This window comes from Ranitomeya variabilis, chromosome 1 (assembly GCF_051348905.1).
Source record: "Ranitomeya variabilis isolate aRanVar5 chromosome 1, aRanVar5.hap1, whole genome shotgun sequence".
NCBI classification, from domain to species: Eukaryota; Metazoa; Chordata; class Amphibia; order Anura; family Dendrobatidae; genus Ranitomeya; species Ranitomeya variabilis.
Window position 1 is genome coordinate 877,167,153 of NC_135232.1, and position 21,339 is coordinate 877,188,491.

The 21,339-nt window shown below is 43.8% G+C and overlaps 1 protein-coding gene across 2 annotated transcripts in view; it reads right to left on the reverse strand.

The window, feature by feature from the left end:
- EMCN (endomucin) overlaps nucleotides 1-3,239 on the reverse strand; it is a 418,419-nt gene extending 415,180 nt beyond the window's left edge. For both annotated transcript variants that reach the window (XM_077277880.1, XM_077277891.1), the window contains exon 1: nucleotides 3,105-3,239. In XM_077277880.1, the coding sequence (XP_077133995.1) occupies nucleotides 3,105-3,159 (55 nt within the window). In that variant the 5' untranslated portion in view covers nucleotides 3,160-3,239. The remainder of the gene's footprint in view (nucleotides 1-3,104) is intronic.
- Between the last annotated feature and the right edge of the window lie 18,100 nt (nucleotides 3,240-21,339).

A 21,339-nucleotide genomic window follows, 5' to 3' on the forward strand; every position in this document is an offset into this window, starting at 1 on the left:
ATCTAGCTATCGCCCTATATCACTTCTCCCCTATGCCTCCAAACTACTGGAACAACACGTCTACCTTGAACTGTCCTCCAATCTCTCTTCTTGCTCCCTCTTTGACCGCTTACAATCTGGCTTCCGGTCACACCATTCCACTGAAACTGCCCTAACTAAGGTCACCAATGACCTCTTAACCGCCAAGAGCAAGCAACACTACTCTGTCCTTCTCCTCCTCGACCTGTCAACTGCCTTTGACACAGTGGACCATTCCCTATTATTACAGACCCTCTCATCCCTTGGCATCACAGACTTGGCCCTATCCTGGATCTCATCCTACCTAACAGACCGGATATTCAGTGTCTCCCACTCACACACCACCTCCTCACCTCGCCCCCTACCTCTCGGAGTCCCACAAGGTTCAGTCCTAGGGCCCCTGCTCTTCTCCATTTACACCTTTGGCCTGGGACAGCTCATAGAATCTCATGGCTTTCAGTATCACCTCTATGCTGATGACACACAGATCTACATCTCTGGACCAGATATCACCTCTCTACTAAACCGAATCCCTCAATGTTTGTCCACTATTTCATCCTTCTTCTCCACTAGATTTCTGAAACTTAACATGGACAAAACAGAATTCATCATCTTTCCCCCATCTCACGCGACCCCCCCAACGAACCTATCCATTACAGTAATTGGCTGCCCACTCTCCCCAGTCCCACAAGCTCGCTGCCTCGGGGTAATCCTTGACGCTAATCTCTCCTTCAAACCACATATCCAAGCCCTTTCCACTTCCTGCCAACTTCAACTCAAAAATATTTCACGAATCCGTACATTTCTCAACCAAGAATCTGCAAAAACCCTAGTCCATGCCCTCATCATCTCTTGCCTTGACTACTGCAACCTCCTGCTCTGTGGCCTCCCCTCTAACACTCTCGCACCCCTCCAATCTATTCTAAACTCTGCTGCCCGACTAATCCACCTGTCCCCCCGCTATTCCCTGGCCTCTCCCCTCTGTCAATCCCTTCACTGGCTCCCCATTGCCCAGAGACTCCACTACAAAACCCTAACCATGACGTACAAAGCCATCCACAACCTGTCTCCTCCATACATCTGTGACCTTGTCTCCCGGTACTTACCTACACGCAACCTCCGATCCTCACAAGATCTCCTTCTCTATTCCCCTCTTATCTCCTCTTCCCACGATCAAGATTTCTCTCGCGTATCACCCCTACACTTGAACCCTCTACCACAACACATCAGACTCTCGCCTACCATCGAAACCTTCAAAAAGAGCCTGAAGACCCACCTCTTCCGACAAGCCTACAACCTGCAGTAACCACTGATCGACAAACCGCTGCATGACCAGCTCTACCCTCGCCTACTGTATTCTCACCCATCCCTTGTAGATTGTGAGCCTTCGCGGGCAGGGTCCTCTCTCCTCCTGTACCAGTTATAACTTGTATTGTTTAAGATTATTGTACTTGTTTTTATTATGTATACCCCTCCTTACATGTAAAGCGCCATGGAATAAATGGCGCTATAACAATAAATAATAATAATAATAACTTGTTTTTCGCTTGTGTTAAATTAGCCTTAAGGGTATGTGCACACGTCCGGAATGCATGCAGAATTTTCCTGAGATAAACCTGAGGTTTTCCACAGGAATTCTGCATGCGTTTTTTTTCGCGTTTTTAGAGCGGATTTTGCGCTTTTTTTTGCGGATTTTATGCGGATTTTTTGCGGTCACTTCAAAAGAATGGGAAATCCGCAAAAAATCCGCAAAAATAATGAACATGATACTTCTTTTCCCGCAATGCGTTTTTTTTTGTGGAAAAAAATGCATCATGTGCACAAAAAATGCGGAATGCATTCTAAATGATAGGATGCATATCTATGCGTTTTTTATGCATTTTTATAGCGTTTTTATCGCGAAAAAAATGCGCAAAAAACACAAAAATTCCTGAACGTGTGCACATACCCTAACGGTCAAGCAGACGACAGTATTTTCGGTCCAAGTGCGATCCAATAAAACATCGGATTGAACTTGGGCCAATATTATTCTATGGGGCCTCGGACATGTCAGATTTTTTCGTCGGATTGAGTCTGTCTGAGGAAAAAAGAACAACATGCTCAATTTGCATCCAATATTTGGATTACACTTGGCCATGCAAGTCAAGGAGTGCAAGGAAAAAAAATCCGACTGCAGTCAGATAAAATTTTGGTGTAGGCCAATTTTCACAGACTGACAGAATGGAGAAGATTGATACATTTTTTTTCCATCTTCTCCTTATCCGAGAAAATCGGTCACACTTTGATCAAACTCTAATCAAAGGGTAATTGCCATAATCACCCCAATTCTCTCAGATGAGAGAAACTACGCTGATTGACCCTAGCCTTAGACTAAGCCAACAGTAATAAGCTGAGCAGTTACTCATTTGTAAGTCAAATTAATATCAGTATAGGTAGATGGAATTTTTATGGTTAGTGTGTTGTTATTCACGTCTTCCCTGTCTCCTGCCTCACAAAAATCAACCTATATTTTTAGGACGTCATTTGCTATTAACTATTACTGTATATTTGTAGATTTTATGAATTGCAATCATGCACCAAAATAATACATGGCAAAGTTCAGTGGCTATTAGAATTTAAAATATTGTGAAACATCAAAAAAAGAAAAATGTCACTTAGAAAAAATTTGCATTTTTCATAACAAAATGTAAAAGTTTTTAAATACAAAACAAATAGAAAAACTTTGCATAAACAGATCAATCTACAATTAAGTTATTCCTCTTAAAACACTGCATATCAATTAATTGGAGAGAGAAAGTTTTGGCATCTGGAAAGCACTATGGCTGGAGTAAATGACAGACATCTTGGTTACTTAAATGCAAATAACATTATAGATTATTTAAAGTACATGTCAAGTTACTACAGGTGTATACATGTATGTTGCAAATATTTTAGTCTTCCTTCAGTAATATCATATCATGCGATGTTAACATAAAAATATACACTCCAAGTAACATATGTTCTTGTATATTCCTAATTTGTCCTATCCAGACAATTCAGTAACATGATGGAAGCCAGCTTTGGTATACATACATATCACAATTTACCTGTGAGCAGGATTAGGCCAGATAGAAACAGAGTATCAGCTCCAATGGTCTTCATGGTTCTCTATGACATACCCCTTGCATTATCCCATAGTCTCTTTACTAACAAGGCAGGGTTTAACTATCATGTGGAAAAGGTGTGTGCCTGCTCTGCCTCTTTCTGCTTATTTTAGGGCTGATAAAGAACTGGAGGAAATGCACTAAGCTCCCGCTGGGAGTTCAGGACATGGGGGATGTATTGTTAAAATTGTTCACAGGAAGTTCTTTTCATCTGGTGTTTAAATGTGTTGTTCTTAAATATGATTTTTTTTTAACTGCGTGAGAACAAACAATATAAGTATCCCAGGAAATCTTAACATTGGAGACTAGAACCTTTGTCCTCCAAATAATTATCAAGGAAAATATATGTTTATGTTAATAATAGTGCCCAATATTCAAAAATACATGATTTATTTTTATATTATTTTAGTCCCCATGTAGATGTAAGGAGAAGAACCCAGCTAGGGTTGCTTCCTCCGGAGCCGATGGGGCTGTCACCTATGGTGCAGGAGGGAAAGTTTAAGGCCCTGGACCCTTCCCGGCAGTTGAGAAAAGGGGGCATGGTTAAGCTGAGGGAACTGCAGCATGCGAGTAATCTGACAGTTACGGCCAGTATGTGCAGTGCGCAAGAGGTCAGAGTAGAGGCTCCTAACGCGGAGAGTCGTGAGAGAGCAGGCCTAAGACTTGAAGGCAAGAGGGCGATAAATGGAGACTGTGGTCAGAGCCTTGTACCGATATCGCTGACACCGTTGACAAGGCTGACCCCGCTGACTGTGAGACAAAGGGCCCACGCACAGGACAAAGCCTCATGCCCACGCAGACCAGAGAGTCGTATCACCCGTTGTGAACTTTATCCTGATAAGCTTCTAAACAGACCCCACATAGGGGAAACCGCAGTGTAGGACAGAGACATTGCCTTGTGTATTTCTTATTCTTCCGGACCCAAAGCCAGCATCAGGACCACAAGGAAACATCAATCATGACAGGACCCAAGACGCCATCTTCTCCAGGACACAGGATGCCATCCTCTCCAGGACAATGCCAAATTTCCACCGCACCATTGCCTTGGCGCCACTGTTTGCACCGAGGGAATACACTGAGGACTGCGTCAGATTGATAAGTCTATTTCCTCTGAACGTATTGTCTTAGTTACTTGTTTTACTACCATTGTTACAAACTCCTCCGCTGCGCTCCAGCGTCCCCGTTCTCACCGCTCCACCGCTGCGCTCCTGCGTCCTCTATCCACCGCTGCAACGTCCGGTTCTGCACGCTCCTCTGCTTCCCTGGCACTTCCGGTGGCCAGGTCCTCAGCTGGTGTTCTTTCCCTGCGCAGGCGCTCCAGCTTTCCTGTAGGAAGCAGGCTCAGTATCTCTGCCTCCTCCTCCTGAAGTCATGTGTTCCTTTCTATCCAATTCCGTTCCTGCTCCTCCTATAAAGGGTAGTTCCTCCTGCTTCCCGGTGCCTGATTGTTTTAGCATTTTGCTACTAACGTTTGGCCCTTCGTATTACTCTATACTCTGTGCCTGCACTCTGTGCTTGCTCGTGCTACCCTCCGGTTCCCTTGCTTCCCCTTGGTAGCTTTCCTTCAGTCCCTGCCCTTCTTCTCCAGTTGTTTTCCTCTGATCTTTGGTTTGTTTTTTCCTTTCCTCAGGTTCCCTCCGTTCCAGTCTCCTCGTTCTCCAGGTTCTTCGTCTGCTTCCCGTATTTTCTTCCGTTACCCTGCCTCCATTTACCTCTCTTCCTGGAGCCGTCCCTGCTGGTATCTCACCGTGGGTAAGTGACCTCTGGGCTTGCTCCTTGCGGTCCCTGTATAGGGGTCGTTCCCTCCTAGGTCACTCGCCCAGGGGTAGGGCTCCCCACGGTCCAGAGGGTCCACTCTTGTTTCCCGCTAGTTCGCTACAACCATGTTCCAAGTTACAGTAATTTGTATTCAGAAAATTTCCCTCTACTTCTCCCTGCAAGGAGTATCCACTGTATCATTAAATCCCCTGTTAACCCTTGCCCTGACTACATTCCGTTACTGCATTCTATGTGCCTGCTGTCTCCTTACATAGCAAAAGTTTATTACTTGACTTACAACTTTACAGTCAGTTCAGGCTCCATGTAACTAAACACAGTTGTGGCTACTCACACATCAGTTTTGTGGACAGTATTTGTAAAGCTAGTTTTACTCATCCATTAAAGATACACTGTGCTTGCTTCAGATAATCTGGTCAACCTGAGCTGATTTATATCTGCCCTCAAAACCATTAGCTAATGCACTGGTGGATAGTGATGGGCAAACCCAAACAGTAAAGTTCGGGGTCTGTACCAAACACTTAGTGTTCGGGGATGGATCTTGAAAACAGACTTCTCCAGGAAGTTTTTTTGTGATGGTTCTGGTTCGGCATCACTGTGGCACCCCAGGAGTTCGGGTTCCACAGTAGTGCTGCCTTCCTCTCGGAGAGGGTAGTTCTATGTCTGTAGACAAGTGAGATTCCCTTTGGCAGGTTATCACACACACAACACCTTCCAAATCCAGGCCAGGAGGGGGAGCTCAAAACCCTATTTTAGGGCAGCTTCCCTGGATAAAGATCCTGGTTTGCAGGCGGAGTTAGTTTAGTCTGTACAGAGAGTCTGTGTGCGAGGACAAACAGGAAGGGAGCAGAGTGGAGATACAGGACTCCAGGAGGGGACTAGGAAGGCCTCCAGGGAGTCAGAGCGCAGTATCTGGGAATCGGGAGCCCAAGGCTTTTGTGGACTATAAGACACAGAGCAGAACCAGAGGGCACAGAATTACATGGACTTTACCCATATTCACCTGTGGCACAGCAGCCCCTTGGAGCCTGGAGTCACCGTGAAAGAACCCCAATAGGCATGGCTCAAGCTGACTGCCATACAGGTACCTGTCCCTGGACAGGAGAATGAATAAGGACTTTGCTCAGGACACTTAGTGGCAGCAGGGACCTCAGAGACAGTAAGCGCATAGTGGAAGGCTCCTACCTGACCTGTCAAGGTGATTCCACTTGTCTCTGGGACTACCCGGACTTCTATTCACCTGTTGCTGGTGCCCTGGACTGTGGCCTATCACCCACAAGTAAACCAGGTAAAGACTTACAACCTGTCTCCTCCATTTATTCACCCACCTCACCATCTACGCCACACACCATAGGACCCCTGGGGACCCCGCTTCACCTGTGGGAAGTGTAATATCTGGGCTGCCACAACATCCTCCAGGGGACCCCTCTAGTGCAGTATCGGTCCCCCTATTGACTGAACTCCAGAGGTGGCGTCATGACAAACTTTGAACATTTAACCCCCTTTAACGTTGATGCCCAAGGCCACGGTCCGGGTCGCAGCCACTGTGACATCCCTCTTGCGACTGGACCCGGTACCGAGTACCCCATTGCCCTGTGGGCGCGTCATCACGAACATCAGATTTTTCACATGCTGTCATCTGCATGACAACACGAGAAACACCAGTGGCTCTGATGGTAAGATCTTTACGTCTGGTCAAGGAGCTGGGGTACCGATGCTGTCATTTGACAGTGTGAGCCAGCAGCTGTGATCAGTAACACATTTACATGAGGTCACAGGTATCAGCTGATGAGACAGTACTACACCCATCAGTCTACACCTGTTGTTGTTGAAAATAGTGAGAACAAGCGCTGCAGATGGGAGTATTCATTAGCCGGCGACTTTGCTATAAATAAATTTATAAAAAATTACTTGGGGTCTCTGTTGTTGATAACCAGCGCTGCAACCCTCAGCTGCCAACTATATCATGGATGGTTATGAAGAATAAAGGGGTCCTCACAACATTTTTTTAATTATTTAAATAAATAATTGATGGCTTATGGTGCCCCCCCAATTTTGTCAACAAGCCAAGCTAAAGCAGACAGCTGAGGGCTGGTATTCTCAGGCTGGTAAGGGATCATGAATATTGGTCCCCCCAGGCTTAAAAAAAACAGCCCTCAGCCACCCCAGTAAAGACACATCTATTAGATGTACCAATTTTGACGCTTTGCCCAGCTCTTCCCACTTTCCCTGGTGTGGTGGCAAGTGTGATATAATGGTTGGTAATGGAAAGATATCTACAAGACACCCACATTACTAAACCCATAGTTAGATTGTAACAATGACACAGCCAGAATAAAATCCTTTATTTGAAAGAAAGACACAGACTTCTTTATTTGAAATAAAAATAAAAAAGCACAGTTATACTCACCTTACCCTTATTCCATTGAAGCACTTGTCCCCTGTAAAAAAGGAAAATAATAAACAAAAATATAACTCACCTGTCTAATGTGAACTTAATTTATACTCTCCCACGAAGAACCAGATGATTTGGATAGCGGACACATCACCGATGTGACTGCTATCCCCATCAGCCGTCACAAGCTGACAGGAGCATAATCCTGACCTCACTAACGCCACCGCTGGCAGTGTGAGAAAGTTTATCATTACATTTTATATATTTAATCCAAAAACTAGGCAGTGTTTATGAAAATACTGTATATCTTGTAATCTATCTGTCCAATATTGGCGGTGATCCACAGGCCTCCCCATGATGTAAGTAGACACATTATGTTCACTACTTCCTCAAAAATATACAAGTGCTCCTCTCAAAATTAGAATATCATTAAAAAGTTAATTTATTTCAGCTCTTCCATACAGAAAGTGAAACTCATATATTATATAGAGTCATTACAAACACAGTGATCTAGTGTAAGTGTTATTTCTGTTAATGGTGATGACTATGGCTTACAGCCAATGAAACCCCAAAAGTCATTATCTCAGTAAATTAGAATACTTTACAACACCAGCTTGAAAAATGATTTTAAAATCTGAAATGTTGGCCTATTGAAATGTATGTTCAGTAAATGCACTCAATACTTGGTCGGGGATCCTTTTGCATCAATTACTGCATCAATGCGGCGTGGCATGGAGGCGATCAGCCTGTGGCACTGCTGAGGTGTTATGGAAGCCCAGGTTGCTTTGATAGCTGTCTTCAGCTTGTCTGCATTGTTGGGTCTGGTGTCTCATCTTCCTCTTGACAATACCCCATAGATTCTTTATGGGTTTGAGGTCAGGCAAGTTTGCTGACCAACCAAGCACAGTGATACTGTTGTTTTTAAACCATGTATTGGTACTTTTGGCACTTTTGGCAGTGTGGATAAGTACCAAGTCTTGCTGGAGAATGAAATTTCCATCTCCAAAAAACGTATCATCAAAGGAAAGCATGAAGTGCTATAAAATTTCCTGGTAGACGGCTGCGCTGACTTTGGTCTTGATAAAACTCAGTGGACCTACACCAGTAGATGACATGGCTCCCCACACCATCACTGATTGTAGAAACTTCTCACTAGACCTCAAGCAGCTTGGATTGTGTTCCTCTCTACTCTTCCTCCAGACTCTAGGACCTTGATTTCCAAATGAATTGAAAAATGTACTTTCATCTGAAAACAACACCTTGGATCACTGGGCAAAAGTCCAGTTCTTTTTCTCCTTGACCCAGGTTAGATGCTTTTGGCATTGTCTATTGGTTATGAGTGACTTGACACAAGGAATTCGACACTTGTAGTCCATGTCCTGGATACATCTGTGTGTGTGGCTCTTGAAGCAATGACTCCAGTATCAGTCCACTCCTTGTACATCTCCCCAAATTTTTGAATTGCCTTTTCTTAACAATTCTTTCAAGGCTGATGTCATCCTGGTTGCTTGTGCGCCTTTTTCTACCACATTTTTTTCTTCCACTCAACTTTCCATTAATATGCTTGGATACAGCATTCTGAACAGCCAGTTTATTTAGCAATGACCTTTTGTGGCTCACCCTCATTGTTGAGTATGTCAATGCCTTTTAGATATCTGTCAAGTCAGCAGTCTTCCCCATGATTGTGGAGCCTACTGAAACAGACTAAGGGACCTTTTTAAATGATTAAGAAGGCTTTGCAGGTGTTTTTTTGTTACTTATTCTAATTTACTGAGATAATGACTTTTGGGTTTTCATTGGCTGTAAGCCATAATCATGAACATTAACAGAAATAAACAGTTGAAATAGATCACTCTGTGTGTAAATACTCTATATAATATATGAGCTTCACTTTTTGCATTGAAGAACTGAAATAAATTAACTTTTTGATGATATTCTAATTTTGTGAGAAGCACCTGTATCTCCCATAGCTATAGCATCTATGCTTCTCACAAAAAAACAATATTCATAACTGGACAACAGAGAGAGGGTGTCTGACTATAATTGTCTGATGCTGCTTTGAACAGAGGAAGCCTTTACCTCTGAAGGTTTTAGATTTGCACTTCTCCACTTGAATATATGACTAATAAACTTTGCGTCCGGCCCCCAGGAGATCACAACAGAAGGTTAGAAATGGAATAGAAATTAAAGTGCTAGTTCTTTTCCATTGCCCGAGTTATAATTAATCTAATATGTTCAATGTAAGACTAATACGTTCCCTCTCCTGATAAAGCTTAATAGGTTTTACAACTATATTTAGGACACCGGCCTTAGTCAAAATTGGGAGTGGAACTTACAGAGAAAATCTACTATTAAAAGATTCACATCAGTTCTGAGTTTTAGAACAACTCTTGATATTATATAGAAAAAAAAATCAGCTCATCATGTTTTTTTGTCTTTTATCTTGACCTCCTGTGTGATCACCAAACACCTCGTATGGACAAGGGTGAAGTAGCCACAATGAATCCAACAAAAAAGCAGGTGTGTCCAGCGAGTTGTGAAGGTAAAAAATAACTTTTAATGAAAGTATGTTAAAAATACATCCATATATATGGTATCCAGCACTCAGTACACACTGGCTATAGAACCTAATGACAATTAAACTAATAGAACAAACAAATACACAGGTAATGAACCAAATACAGCCAATCCCTGTGCCCGTCCGGAGATCTTATACCATACATAAGTCCCGTACTACTGAAGTATATAAACCTATAAAAAAAGTACGATTCAGACCATAACTCTACAAAAAATAGTAAGTTTTATTAAACACATTTAAAAAACACAAGACGACACAGTTGATGATAGGTACTAAATGCAAATGGCACCATAGACCCAGGGTAAGTACATATATTATCCTTGCTGCCATAGAGTGTAACACCACGGATATATATATCTATTCCACCTAGTAGTTCATTGCTCCATTCCCAAGGTGTACCCACAGTATAAGTTCCTATATAGCAGACTCCCTTACAGGTATGCAAGCATTATAATTACCTCCAGGTCCGTTGGTGCCAGAGCCCCTACGCACGTTTCGGCTGAGCCAGCCTTCTTCCGGGGGAATCTACGCGTTTCAACCTGGTGGTCTTAGTCATGATCTCAATTCATTTTATTGTCTCATCTGTCAATAGGACATTCTCCCAGGGGCTTTGTGGCTTGTCAACATGTAGTTTGGCAAATTCCAGTCTGGCTATTTTATGATTTTTTTAAACAATGGTGTCCTTCTTGGTCGTCTCCCATGAAGTCCACTTTGGCTCATACAACGACGAATAGTGCGATCTGACACTGATGTTCCTTGAGCTTGAAGTTCACCTTTAGGCCAGGATCACACATAGGCGAGATACGGCCGAGTCTCGCAGGTGAAAACCCAGCTCTGGCGCCAGCACTCAAGAGCGGAGCGTGCAGCCGCACAGCAATACATGGAGCTGCACACTCCGCTCTGGAGTGCTGGCGCCAGAGCTGGGTTTTCACCTGCGAGACTCGGGTTCTTGAATATCCAGCGTGGGAATTTTGATAGGGTTTTTGCTGACCGTATAAGTCATCTTACTATATTCTGCTATTAGTCAGTGGGCCTCTCTTTGCTAAATATCTAGTTCATTCTTACGTTTGTCTTTTCTCCTTACCTCACCGTTGTTATTTGTTGGGGGCTTGTATCCAGCTTGTATCCAACTTTTGGGGTCTTTTCTCTGGAGGCAAGAAAGGTCTATCTTTTCCCTTCTAGGGTTAGTTAGTTCTCCGGCTGGCGCGAGACGTCTAGAACCAACGTAGGCACGTTCCCCGGCTGCTGCTATTTGTGGTGCTAGGTTTAGATATGCGGTCAGCCCAGTTACCACTGCCCTATGAGCTGGTTTTTTGTGTTTGCAGACTTGGTATTTACTTTTGAGGCCCTCTGCCATTGGGGTCATAACAGTATGCCAGGCCAAAGTTGAATGTTTAATGCATTGCAGAAGTGGGATCATAAGAAAGAAAATTCTGAGTTTTTTTTTTTTTTTTTTCCTCTCTTTCTTTCTCCCCTTTACCTCTTTGTGGCTTGAGCTTGCTGCAGACATGAATGTCCAGACCTTGATTACAAGTGTAGATCAGCTTGCTGCTCGTGTGCAGGGCATATAAGATTTTGTTACCAGTAGTCCAATGTCTGAACCTAAAATACCTATTCCTGAACTGTTCACTGGAGACCGATTTAAGTTTAGGAATTTCAGGAATAATTGTAAATTGTTTCTATCTCTGAGACCCCGTTCATCTGGAGACTCAGCTCAGCAAGTTAAAATTGTTATCTCTTTCTTACGGGGTGACCCTCAGTATTGGGCCTTCTCGCTAGCGCCAGGAGATCCGGCATTGGCAAATATTGATGCGTTTTTTCTGGCGCTCGGATTGCTTTACGAGGAACCCAATCTTGAAATTCAGGCAGAAAAAGCCTTGCTGGCTATTTCTCAGGGCCAGGATGAAGCTGAAGTGTATTGCCAAAAATTTCGGAAATGGTCCGTGCTTACTCAGTGGAATGAGTGTGCTCTGGCCGCAAATTTCAGAAATGGCCTTTCTGAAGCCATTAAGAATGTGATGGTGGGTTCCCCATTCCTACAAGTCTGAATGATTCAATGGCGCTGGCTATTCAAATTGACCGGCGTTTGCGGGAGCGCAAAGCCGCTAATTCTCTGGTGGTGTTGTCTGAACAAACACCTGATTTAATGCAATGTGGTAGAATTCAGACTAGAAATGAACGGAAAAATCATAGACGTCAGAATGGGTTGTGTTTTTACTGTGGTGATTCAACACATGTTATATCAGCATGCTCTAAACGCCCAACAAGGGTTGTTAGCCCTGTCGCCATTGGTAATTTGCAACCTAAATTTATTTTGTCTGTGACTTTAATTTGCTCATTGTCCTCCTACCCTGTTATGGCGTTTGTGGATTCAGGTGCTGCCCTGAGTCTTATGGATCTGTCATTTGCCAAGCGCTGTGGTTTTGTTCTTGAGCCGTTGGTAAATCCTATCCCTCTTAGAGGTATTGACGCTACGCCATTGGCGGAAAATAAACCGCAGTTTTGGACACAGGTAACCATGTGCATGACTCCTGAACATCGGGAGGTGATTAGTTTTCTTGTTCTGCATAAAATGCATGATTTGGTCGTTTTGGGTCTGCCATGGTTACAGACCCATAATCCAGTCTTGGATTGGAAGGCAATGTCTGTGTCAAGTTGGGGCTGTTAGGGAATTCATGGTGATTCCCCACCGGTGTCTATTGCTTCCTCTACTCCTTCGGAAGTTCCTGAGTGTTTGTCTGATTATCAGGATGTATTCAGCGAGTCCAGGTCCAGTGCTCTTCCTCCTCATAGGGACTGTGACTGTGCTATAGATTTGATTCCAGGTAGTAAGTTTCCTAAGGGAAGATTATTTAATCTGTCTGTACCTGAGCATACCACAATGCGTTCGTATATCAAGGAATCTCTGGAGAAGGGGCATATCCGTCCATCCTCTTCCCCTCTTGGTGCGGGATTCTTTTTTGTGGCCAAGAAGGACGGATCTTTGAGACCTTGTATTGACTATCGGCTTCTGAATAAAATCACTGTTAAATTTCAGTATCCTTTGCCTCTGTTGTCGGACTTGTTTGCCCGGATTAAAGGTGCCAAGTGGTTCACCAAGATAGATCTTCGTGGTGCGTACAACCTTGTGCGCATTAAGCAAGGAGATGAATGGAAAACTGCATTTAATACGCCCGAAGGTCATTTTGAGTACTTGGTGATGCCTTTTGGGCTCTCTAATGCTCCTTCAGTGTTTCAGTCCTTTATGCATGATATTTTCCGGAAGTATCTGGATAAATTTATGATTGTTTATCTGGATGATATTCTGTTTTTTTCTCATGATTGGGATTCGCATGTAGAGCAGGTCAGGATGGTGTTTCAGGTTTTGCGTGAGAATGCTTTGTTTGTTAAGGGCTCAAAGTGTCTCTTTGGAGTACAGAAGGTTCCCTTTTTGGGTTTTATTTTTTCCCCTTCTGCGGTGGAGATGGACCCAGTCAAGGTCCGAGCTATTCATGATTGGACTCAACCCACATCAGTTAAGAGTCTTCAGAAGTTCTTGGGTTTTGCTAACTTCTACCGTCGTTTTATCGCTAATTTTTCTAGCATTGTTAAACCTTTGACGGATATGACCAAGAAAGGTTCTGATGTTGCTAACTGGGCTCCTGCAGCCGTGGAGGCTTTCCAGGAGTTGAAGCGCCGGTTTACTTCGGCGCCTGTTTTGTGCCAGCCTGATGTCTCACTTCCCTTTCAGGTTGAAGTGGATGCTTCTGAGATTGGGGCAGGGGCCGTTTTGTCGCAGAGAGGCCCTGGTTGCTCTGTAATGAGACCATGTGCTTTTTTCTCTAGGAAGTTTTCGCCTGCTGAGCGGAATTATGATGTTGGCAATCGGGAGTTGTTGGCCATGAAGTGGGCATTTGAGGAGTGGCGTCATTGGCTCGAGGGTGCTAAGCATCGTGTGGTGGTCTTGACTGATCACAAAAATCTGATGTATCTCGAGTCTGCTAAACGCCTGAATCCTAGACAGGCCCGTTGGTCATTGTTTTTCTCCCGTTTTGACTTTGTGGTCTCGTATTTACCAGGTTCAAAGAATGTGAAGGCTGATGCTCTTTCAAGGAGCTTTGTGCCGGACTCTCCTGGAGTCGCAGAACCAGTTGGTATTCTTAAAGAGGGAGTTATCTTGTCAGCCATTTCTCCGGATTTGCGACGTGTGTTGCAGAGATTTCAGGCTGGTAGACCTGACTCTTGTCCACCTGACAGACTGTTTGTTCCTGATAAGTGGACCAGCAGAGTCATTTCCGAGGTTCATTCCTCGGTGTTGGCAGGGCATCCGGGAATTTTTGGCACCAGAGATTTGGTGGCTAGGTCCTTTTGGTGGCCTTCCTTGTCACGGGATGTGCGGTCATTTGTGCAGTCCTGTGGGACTTGTGCTCGAGCTAAGCCTTGCTGTTCTCGTGCCAGCGGGTTGCTCTTGCCCTTGCCTGTCCCGAAGAGGCCTTGGACACACATTTCCATGGATTTCATTTCAGATCTTCCGGTGTCTCAGGGCATGTCTGTCATCTGGGTGGTATGTGATCGCTTTTCCAAGATGGTCCATTTGGTATCTTTGCCTAAGCTGCCTTCCTCTTCCGATCTGGTTCCTTTGTTCTTTCAAAATGTGGTTCGTTTACACGGCATTCCTGAGAATATTGTGTCTGACAGAGGATCCCAGTTTGTTTCCAGGTTCTGGCGATCCTTTTGTGCTAAGATGGGCATTGATTTGTCGTTTTCGTCTGCCTTTCATCCTCAGACTAATGGACAAACGGAGCAAACTAATCAGACTCTGGAGGCTTATTTGAGGTGTTTTGTTTCTGCAGATCAGGATGATTGGGTGACCTTCTTGCCGTTGGCTGAGTTTGCCCTTAATAATCGGGCTAGTTCCGCTACTTTGGTTTCGCCTTTTTTTTGCAACTCTGGTTTCCATCCTCGTTTTTCCTCAGGACATGTGGAGCCTCCTGACTGTCCTGGGGTGGATTCTGTGGTGGATAGGTTGCAGCAGATTTGGAATCATGTGGTGGATAACTTAAAGTTGTCACAGGAGAAGGCTCAGCGTTTTGCCAACCGCCGCCGCGGTGTGGGTCCCCGACTTCGTGTTGGGGATTTGGTATGGCTGTCTTCTCGATTTGTTCCTATGAAGGTCTCCTCTCCTAAATTTAAGGACAAAAAAGAAAAAAAGCACTACCATAAAGCCTGCACACTACACCAATTTAGAACAATATATGAAATATTTTATTAGGTACACCAAAACAGCAAAAAAACATATAAAACATAAGTAAAAACAGAACAATCGCACCCCACTCATAGGAACCCCTTAAGGCACTATGTCTATATTCAGTATTGTTGATAAAATGATGATAATAAATATATAACAAGAATATCAATACAAATATACCATAATCACCACACGTATATAAAACAATACAAATGTGCCTAAAATAACAAATGGAAAGGACCTCCTATAGAAATCATGGAATATACATGAACCTATGCCACCACTAGTTATGTGGCTAGTATAAATCCTACTAGGACCAGTGTGCCACCATGACAAAATGAGATAGAAATAGCCACGGGCTCAAATAGAGCCGTAAGAGAACCACCATGGCACATAAGAAACAAATAATGAGAGGGCTGTGAATCACAGATCCATCATGTGTGCAACTAAGATAGCACCGAACTAAATATATGAGCCATGATGGAAATCAAACCGGACCAGGATGAAGGAGGATACCAACCAAGAGGGGGCCCAGATGAAAAATAGGAGCGGGGTGCAACCCAACGCGTGTCGCCGTAACCCGTACGGCTTCCCCTGACGAAGCCGTACGGGTTACGGCGACACGCGTTGGGTTGCACCCCGCTCCTATTTTTCATCTGGGCCCCCTCTTGGTTGGTATCCTCCTTCATCCTGGTCCGGTTTGATTTCCATCATGGCTCATATATTTAGTTCGGTGCTATCTTAGTTGCACACATGATGGATCTGTGATTCACAGCCCTCTCATTATTTGTTTCTTATGTGCCATGGTGGTTCTCTTACGGCTCTATTTGAGCCCGTGGCTATTTCTATCTCATTTTGTCATGGTGGCACACTGGTCCTAGTAGGATTTATACTAGCCACATAACTAGTGGTGGCATAGGTTCATGTATATTCCATGATTTCTATAGGAGGTCCTTTCCATTTGTTATTTTAGGCACATTTGTATTGTTTTATATACGTGTGGTGATTATGGTATATTTGTATTGATATTCTTGTTATATATTTATTATCATCATTTTATCAACAATACTGAATATAGACATAGTGCCTTAAGGGGTTCCTATGAGTGGGGTGCGATTGTTCTGTTTTTACTTATGTTTTATATGTTTTTTTGCTGTTTTGGTGTACCTAATAAAATATTTCATATATTGTTCTAAATTGGTGTAGTGTGCAGGCTTTATGGTAGTGCTTTTTTTCTTTTTTGTCCATGTAGTTTTCACTACCAGCCTTTGGGCACCTCCCTGTCACTTGGTCTATAGTTGTGCGCCTTGCTCTCCCTTATTGTATTCTCTCCTAAATTTAAGCCTCGCTTCATCGGTCCTTACAAGTAATTGGAAATCCTTAATCCTGTGTCCTTTCGCTTGGATCTTCCGGTGTCGTTTGCCATTCACAACGTGTTCCATAGGTCTTTGTTGCGGCGGTACGTTGTACCTGTGGTTCCTTCTGTTGAGCCTCCTGCTCCGGTGTTGGTTGAGGGCGAGTTGGAGTACGTAGTGGAGAAGATCTTGGATTCTCGTCTCTCCAGGCGGAGGCTTCAGTATCTGGTCAAGTGGAAGGGCTATGGTCAGGAGGATAATTCCTGGGTGGTTGCCTCTGATGTGCATGCGGCCGATTTAGTTCGTGCCTTTCACGCTGCTCATCCTGATCGCCCTGGTGGTCTTGGTGAGGGTTCGGTGACCCCTCCTTAAAGGGGGGGTACTGTTGTGAATTAGACTTTTTTGGCTCCCTCTTGTGGTCACTAGTGATATGACTCTGGGATTGTCTTTCTTCAGTTTTGGCACCCACCTGGGTCGTTAGTCCAGGGGTGTTGCTATATAAACTTCCTGAATTCTCAGTCTGGTGCCTGGCATCGTTGTAATCAGTTCCTTTCTGTTTGCTCCTGTCTGCTGGTCCTGGATCTTGCAAAATTAAGCTAAGTCCTGCTTCTTTGTTTTTTGGTTATTTGCAGTGCTCATATTTTTTGTCCAGCTTGTACTAAATGTGATTCCTGATTTTGCTGGAAGCTCTAGGGGGCTGGTATTCTCCCCCCGGGCCGTTAGACGGTTCGGGGGTTCTTGAATATCCAGCGTGGGAATTTTGATAGGGTTTTTGCTGACCGTATAAGTCATCTTACTATATTCTGCTATTAGTCAGTGGGCCTCTCTTTGCTAAATATCTAGTTCATTCTTATGTTTGTCTTTTCTCCTTACCTCACCGTTATTATTTGTTGGGGGCTTGTATCCAACTTTTGGGGTCTTTTCTCTGGAGGCAAGAAAGGTCTATTTTTTCCCTTCTAGGGTTAGTTAGTTCTCCGGCTGGCGCGAGACGTCTAGAACCAACGTAGGCACGTTCCCGGCTGCTGCTATTTGTGGTGCTAGGTTTAGATATACGGTCAGCCCAGTTACCACTGCCCTATGAGCTGGTTTTTTGTGTTTGCAGACTTGGTATTTACTTTTGAGGCCCTCTGCCATTGGGGTCATAACAGTTGGCTACAGTTCCATGGATCTTAAATTTCTGAATAATACGTGCAACTGTAGTCACAGGAACATCAAGCTGCTTGGAGATGGTCTTATAACTTTTACCTTTAACATGTTTGTCTATAATTTTCTTTCTAATCTCCTGAGACAACTCTTTCCTTCGCTTCCTCTGGTCCATGTTGAGTGTGATACACTCCATGTCACCAAACAGCACATTGAGTATCTGTAGCCCTATGCACAGGACCAACTCACTGATTACAAGATTGTAGACACCTGTGATGCTAGTTAGTGAACACACCTTGATTTAACATGTCCCTTTTGTCACGTTATTTTCAGGGGTACCATCATTTCTGTCCAGGCCTATTTCATGACTTTTATTTCCTTTTACATTCTGTGGAAGCATGGTTGAAAAGCAATGCCTGATTTTCATTTGTTTATTTTCATAGATCTTTTATTTATTATTACTTTTGTTAGATTCAAGTTATTTCTAAATATATATATACGAGTATATATATATATATATATATATATATATATATATATATATATATATATATATATATATAGTAGGGATTCACTCGTTCAGGTGCAACGGCTGATGTTGTGAACTGTGTTTCTGGGCTCCCTCTGGTGGTCACTAACGGTATTGTGTTAGGCATGTCTTGTTGCAGGCCTGAGCCCCAGCTGTGTCGTTAAGCAGCGGGTGTTCCCTATTTAAGTCTCCTCCAGACTCAGTCTCTTGCCTGGCATCGTTGTATCCAGACCTATATGGTCTCCTCCGGATTCCTTTCAGTCTGTCTCATGCAAGAAAAGCTAAGTCCGTTTTGTATAATTTGGATCGTTTGCATTTTTCAGTGTCTTTGTCCAGCTTGCTTAATATTTGATTTTCTGGCTCGCTGGAAGCTCTAGGGGGCTGATATTTCTCCCTCCGCACCGTCAGTCGGTGTGGGGGTTCTTGAATGTTCAGCATGGATGTTTTTGTAGGGTTTTCTGCTGACCGCATAGTCCACTATCTATTTTCTGTCTAACTGGACTAGTGGGCCTCACTTTGCTGAATCTAGTTCATCTCTACGTTTGTGTTTTCCTCTTGCCTCACCGTTATTATTTGTTGGGGGCTTTCTATATCTTTGGGGTTCAATTTCTCTGGAGGCAAGTGAGGTCTTATTTTTCCCTCTAGGGGTAGTCAGTTCTCCGGCTGGCTCGAGACGTCTAGAACCAACGTAGGCACGTTCACCGGCTGCTTCTAGTTGTGTGTGTTAGGATCAGGTATGCGGTTAGCCCAGTTTCCACCTCCCTAGAGCAGTATTTATGTTTTTGCTATCTTGCCGGAATATCAGAGGTCCTCTACCACTGGGATCATAACAGTATGCCAGGCCGAAAGAAAATGTTTATTGCATCGCAGAAGCGGGATTAAAAAGAAGTTCTGAGTTTTTTTGTTTTTTTTTTGCTGCAGTTTGCCTAGCTTCTTCCATCCCCTTTTTCTCTGAGTGGCTGGAACTCTGCTGCAGATATGAATGTCCAGACTCTGACTTCTAGTGTGGATCAGCTTGCTGCTAGGGTGCAAAGCATTCAGGATTTTGTTATCCATAGCCCTATGTCTGAACCAAAAATACCTATTCCTGAGCCGTTTTTTGGAGATAGATCTAAGTTCCTGAATTTTAGGAATAATTGCAAATTGTTTCTGTCTCTGAAACCTCGTTCCTCTGGTGATTCCGCTCAGCAAGTTAAGATTGTTATTTCCTTCTTGCGCGGCGACCCTCAAGATTGGGCCTTCTCTCTGGCGCCAGGAGATCCTGCATTGGTGAATGTTGATGTGTTTTTCCTGGCACTTGGTTTGCTTTATGAGGAGCCTAATCTTGAAAATCAGGCTGAAAAGATGTTGCTGGCTATCTCTCAGGGTCAGGATGAAGCTGAGGTATATTGTCAAAAATTTCGGAAATGGTCCGTGCTTACTCAATGGAATGAGTGTGCACTGGCCGCAAATTTCAGAAATGGTCTTTCTGAAGCCATTAAAGATGTGATGGTGGGGTTTCCTATCCCTACAGGTCTGAATGATTCAATGGCTCTGGCCATTCAAATTGATCGACGTTTGCGGGAGCGCAAATCTGTTAATCCTTTGGCGGTGCTGTCTGAACGGTCACCTGTTTCTATGCAATGTGACAGAATTTTGACCAGAGCCGAGCAACAAAATCATAGACGTCAAAATGGGTTGTGTTTCTACTGTGGTGATTCAACACATGTTATCTCAGCATGCTCTAAACGCTTAAAAAAAATTGTTAATCTTGTCGCCATTGGTACTTTTCAGCCTAAGTTTATTTTGTCTGTGACTTTAATTTGTTCATTATCTTCTTACTCAGTTATGGCTTTTGTGGATTCTGGTGCTGCTTTAAGTCTGATGGATTTGTCATTTGCCAAGCGCTGCGGTTTTGTCCTGGAGCCTTTGGAAAATCCTATTCCTCTTAGAGGAATTGATTCTACGCCATTGGCAGAGAATAAACCTCAGTATTGGACGCAAGTGACCATGTGCATGACTCCTGTACATCAGGAGGTGATTCGTTTTCTGGTACTGCATAAAATGCATGATGTTGTCGTTTTGGGTCTGCCATGGTTACAGGCCCATAATCCAGTTTTAGATTGGAAAGCTATGACTGTGTCTAGTTGGGGGTGTCAGGGGATTCATGGCGATTCTCCATTGGTGTCTATTGCTTCTTCTACTCCTTCTGAGATCCCTGAGTTTTTGTCAGACTTTCAGGATGTATTTAATGAGGCCAGGTCCAGTGCCCTTCCTCCTCATAGGGACTGTGATTGTGCTATAGATTTGATTCCTGGTAGTAAGTTTCCTAAGGGACGACTCTTTAATTTATCTGTGCCAGAGCATGCCGCGATGCGGAGTTATATAAAGGAGTCTTTGGAGAAGGGACATATTCGCCCATCCTCTTCTCCTCTTGGTGCAGGATTCTTTTTTGTGGGCAAGAAAGACGGGTCTTTGAGACCTTGTATAGATTATCGTCTTCTGAATAAGATCACGGTTAAATTTCAGTATCCTTTGCCATTGTTGTCTGATTTGTTTGCTCGGATTAAGGGATCCAGTTGGTTCACCAAGATAGATCTTCGTGGTGCGTATAACCTTGTGCGCATAAAGCAGGGAGATGAATGGAAAACGGCATTTAATACGCCCGAGGGTCATTTTGAGTACCTGGTGATGCCTTTTGGATTATCGAATGCCCCTTCTGTGTTTCAGTCCTTCATGCATGACATCTTCCGGAAATATCTGGATAAATTTATGATTATTTATCTGGATGATATTTTGGTTTTTTCTGATGATTGGGAGTCCCATGTGAACCAGGTCAGGATGGTGTTTCAGGTTCTGCGGGAGAATGCTCTATTTGTGAAGGGCTCAAAATGTATCTTTGGGGTACAGAAGGTTTCTTTTTTGGGTTTTATTTTTTCCCCTTCTACTGTGGAGATGGACCCATTCAAGGTTCGTGCCATTCATGACTGGACTCAGCCCACGTCTGTTAAGAGCCTGCAGAAGTTCTTGGGCTTTGCTAATTTTTACTGTCGTTTTATCGCTAATTTTTCCAGCGTGGTTAAACCTTTGACGGATATGACCAAGAAGGGTTCTGATGTTGCTAATTGGTCTCCTGCGGCCGTGGAGGCCTTTCGGGAGCTGAAGCGTCGGTTTACTTCAGCGCCAGTCTTGTGCG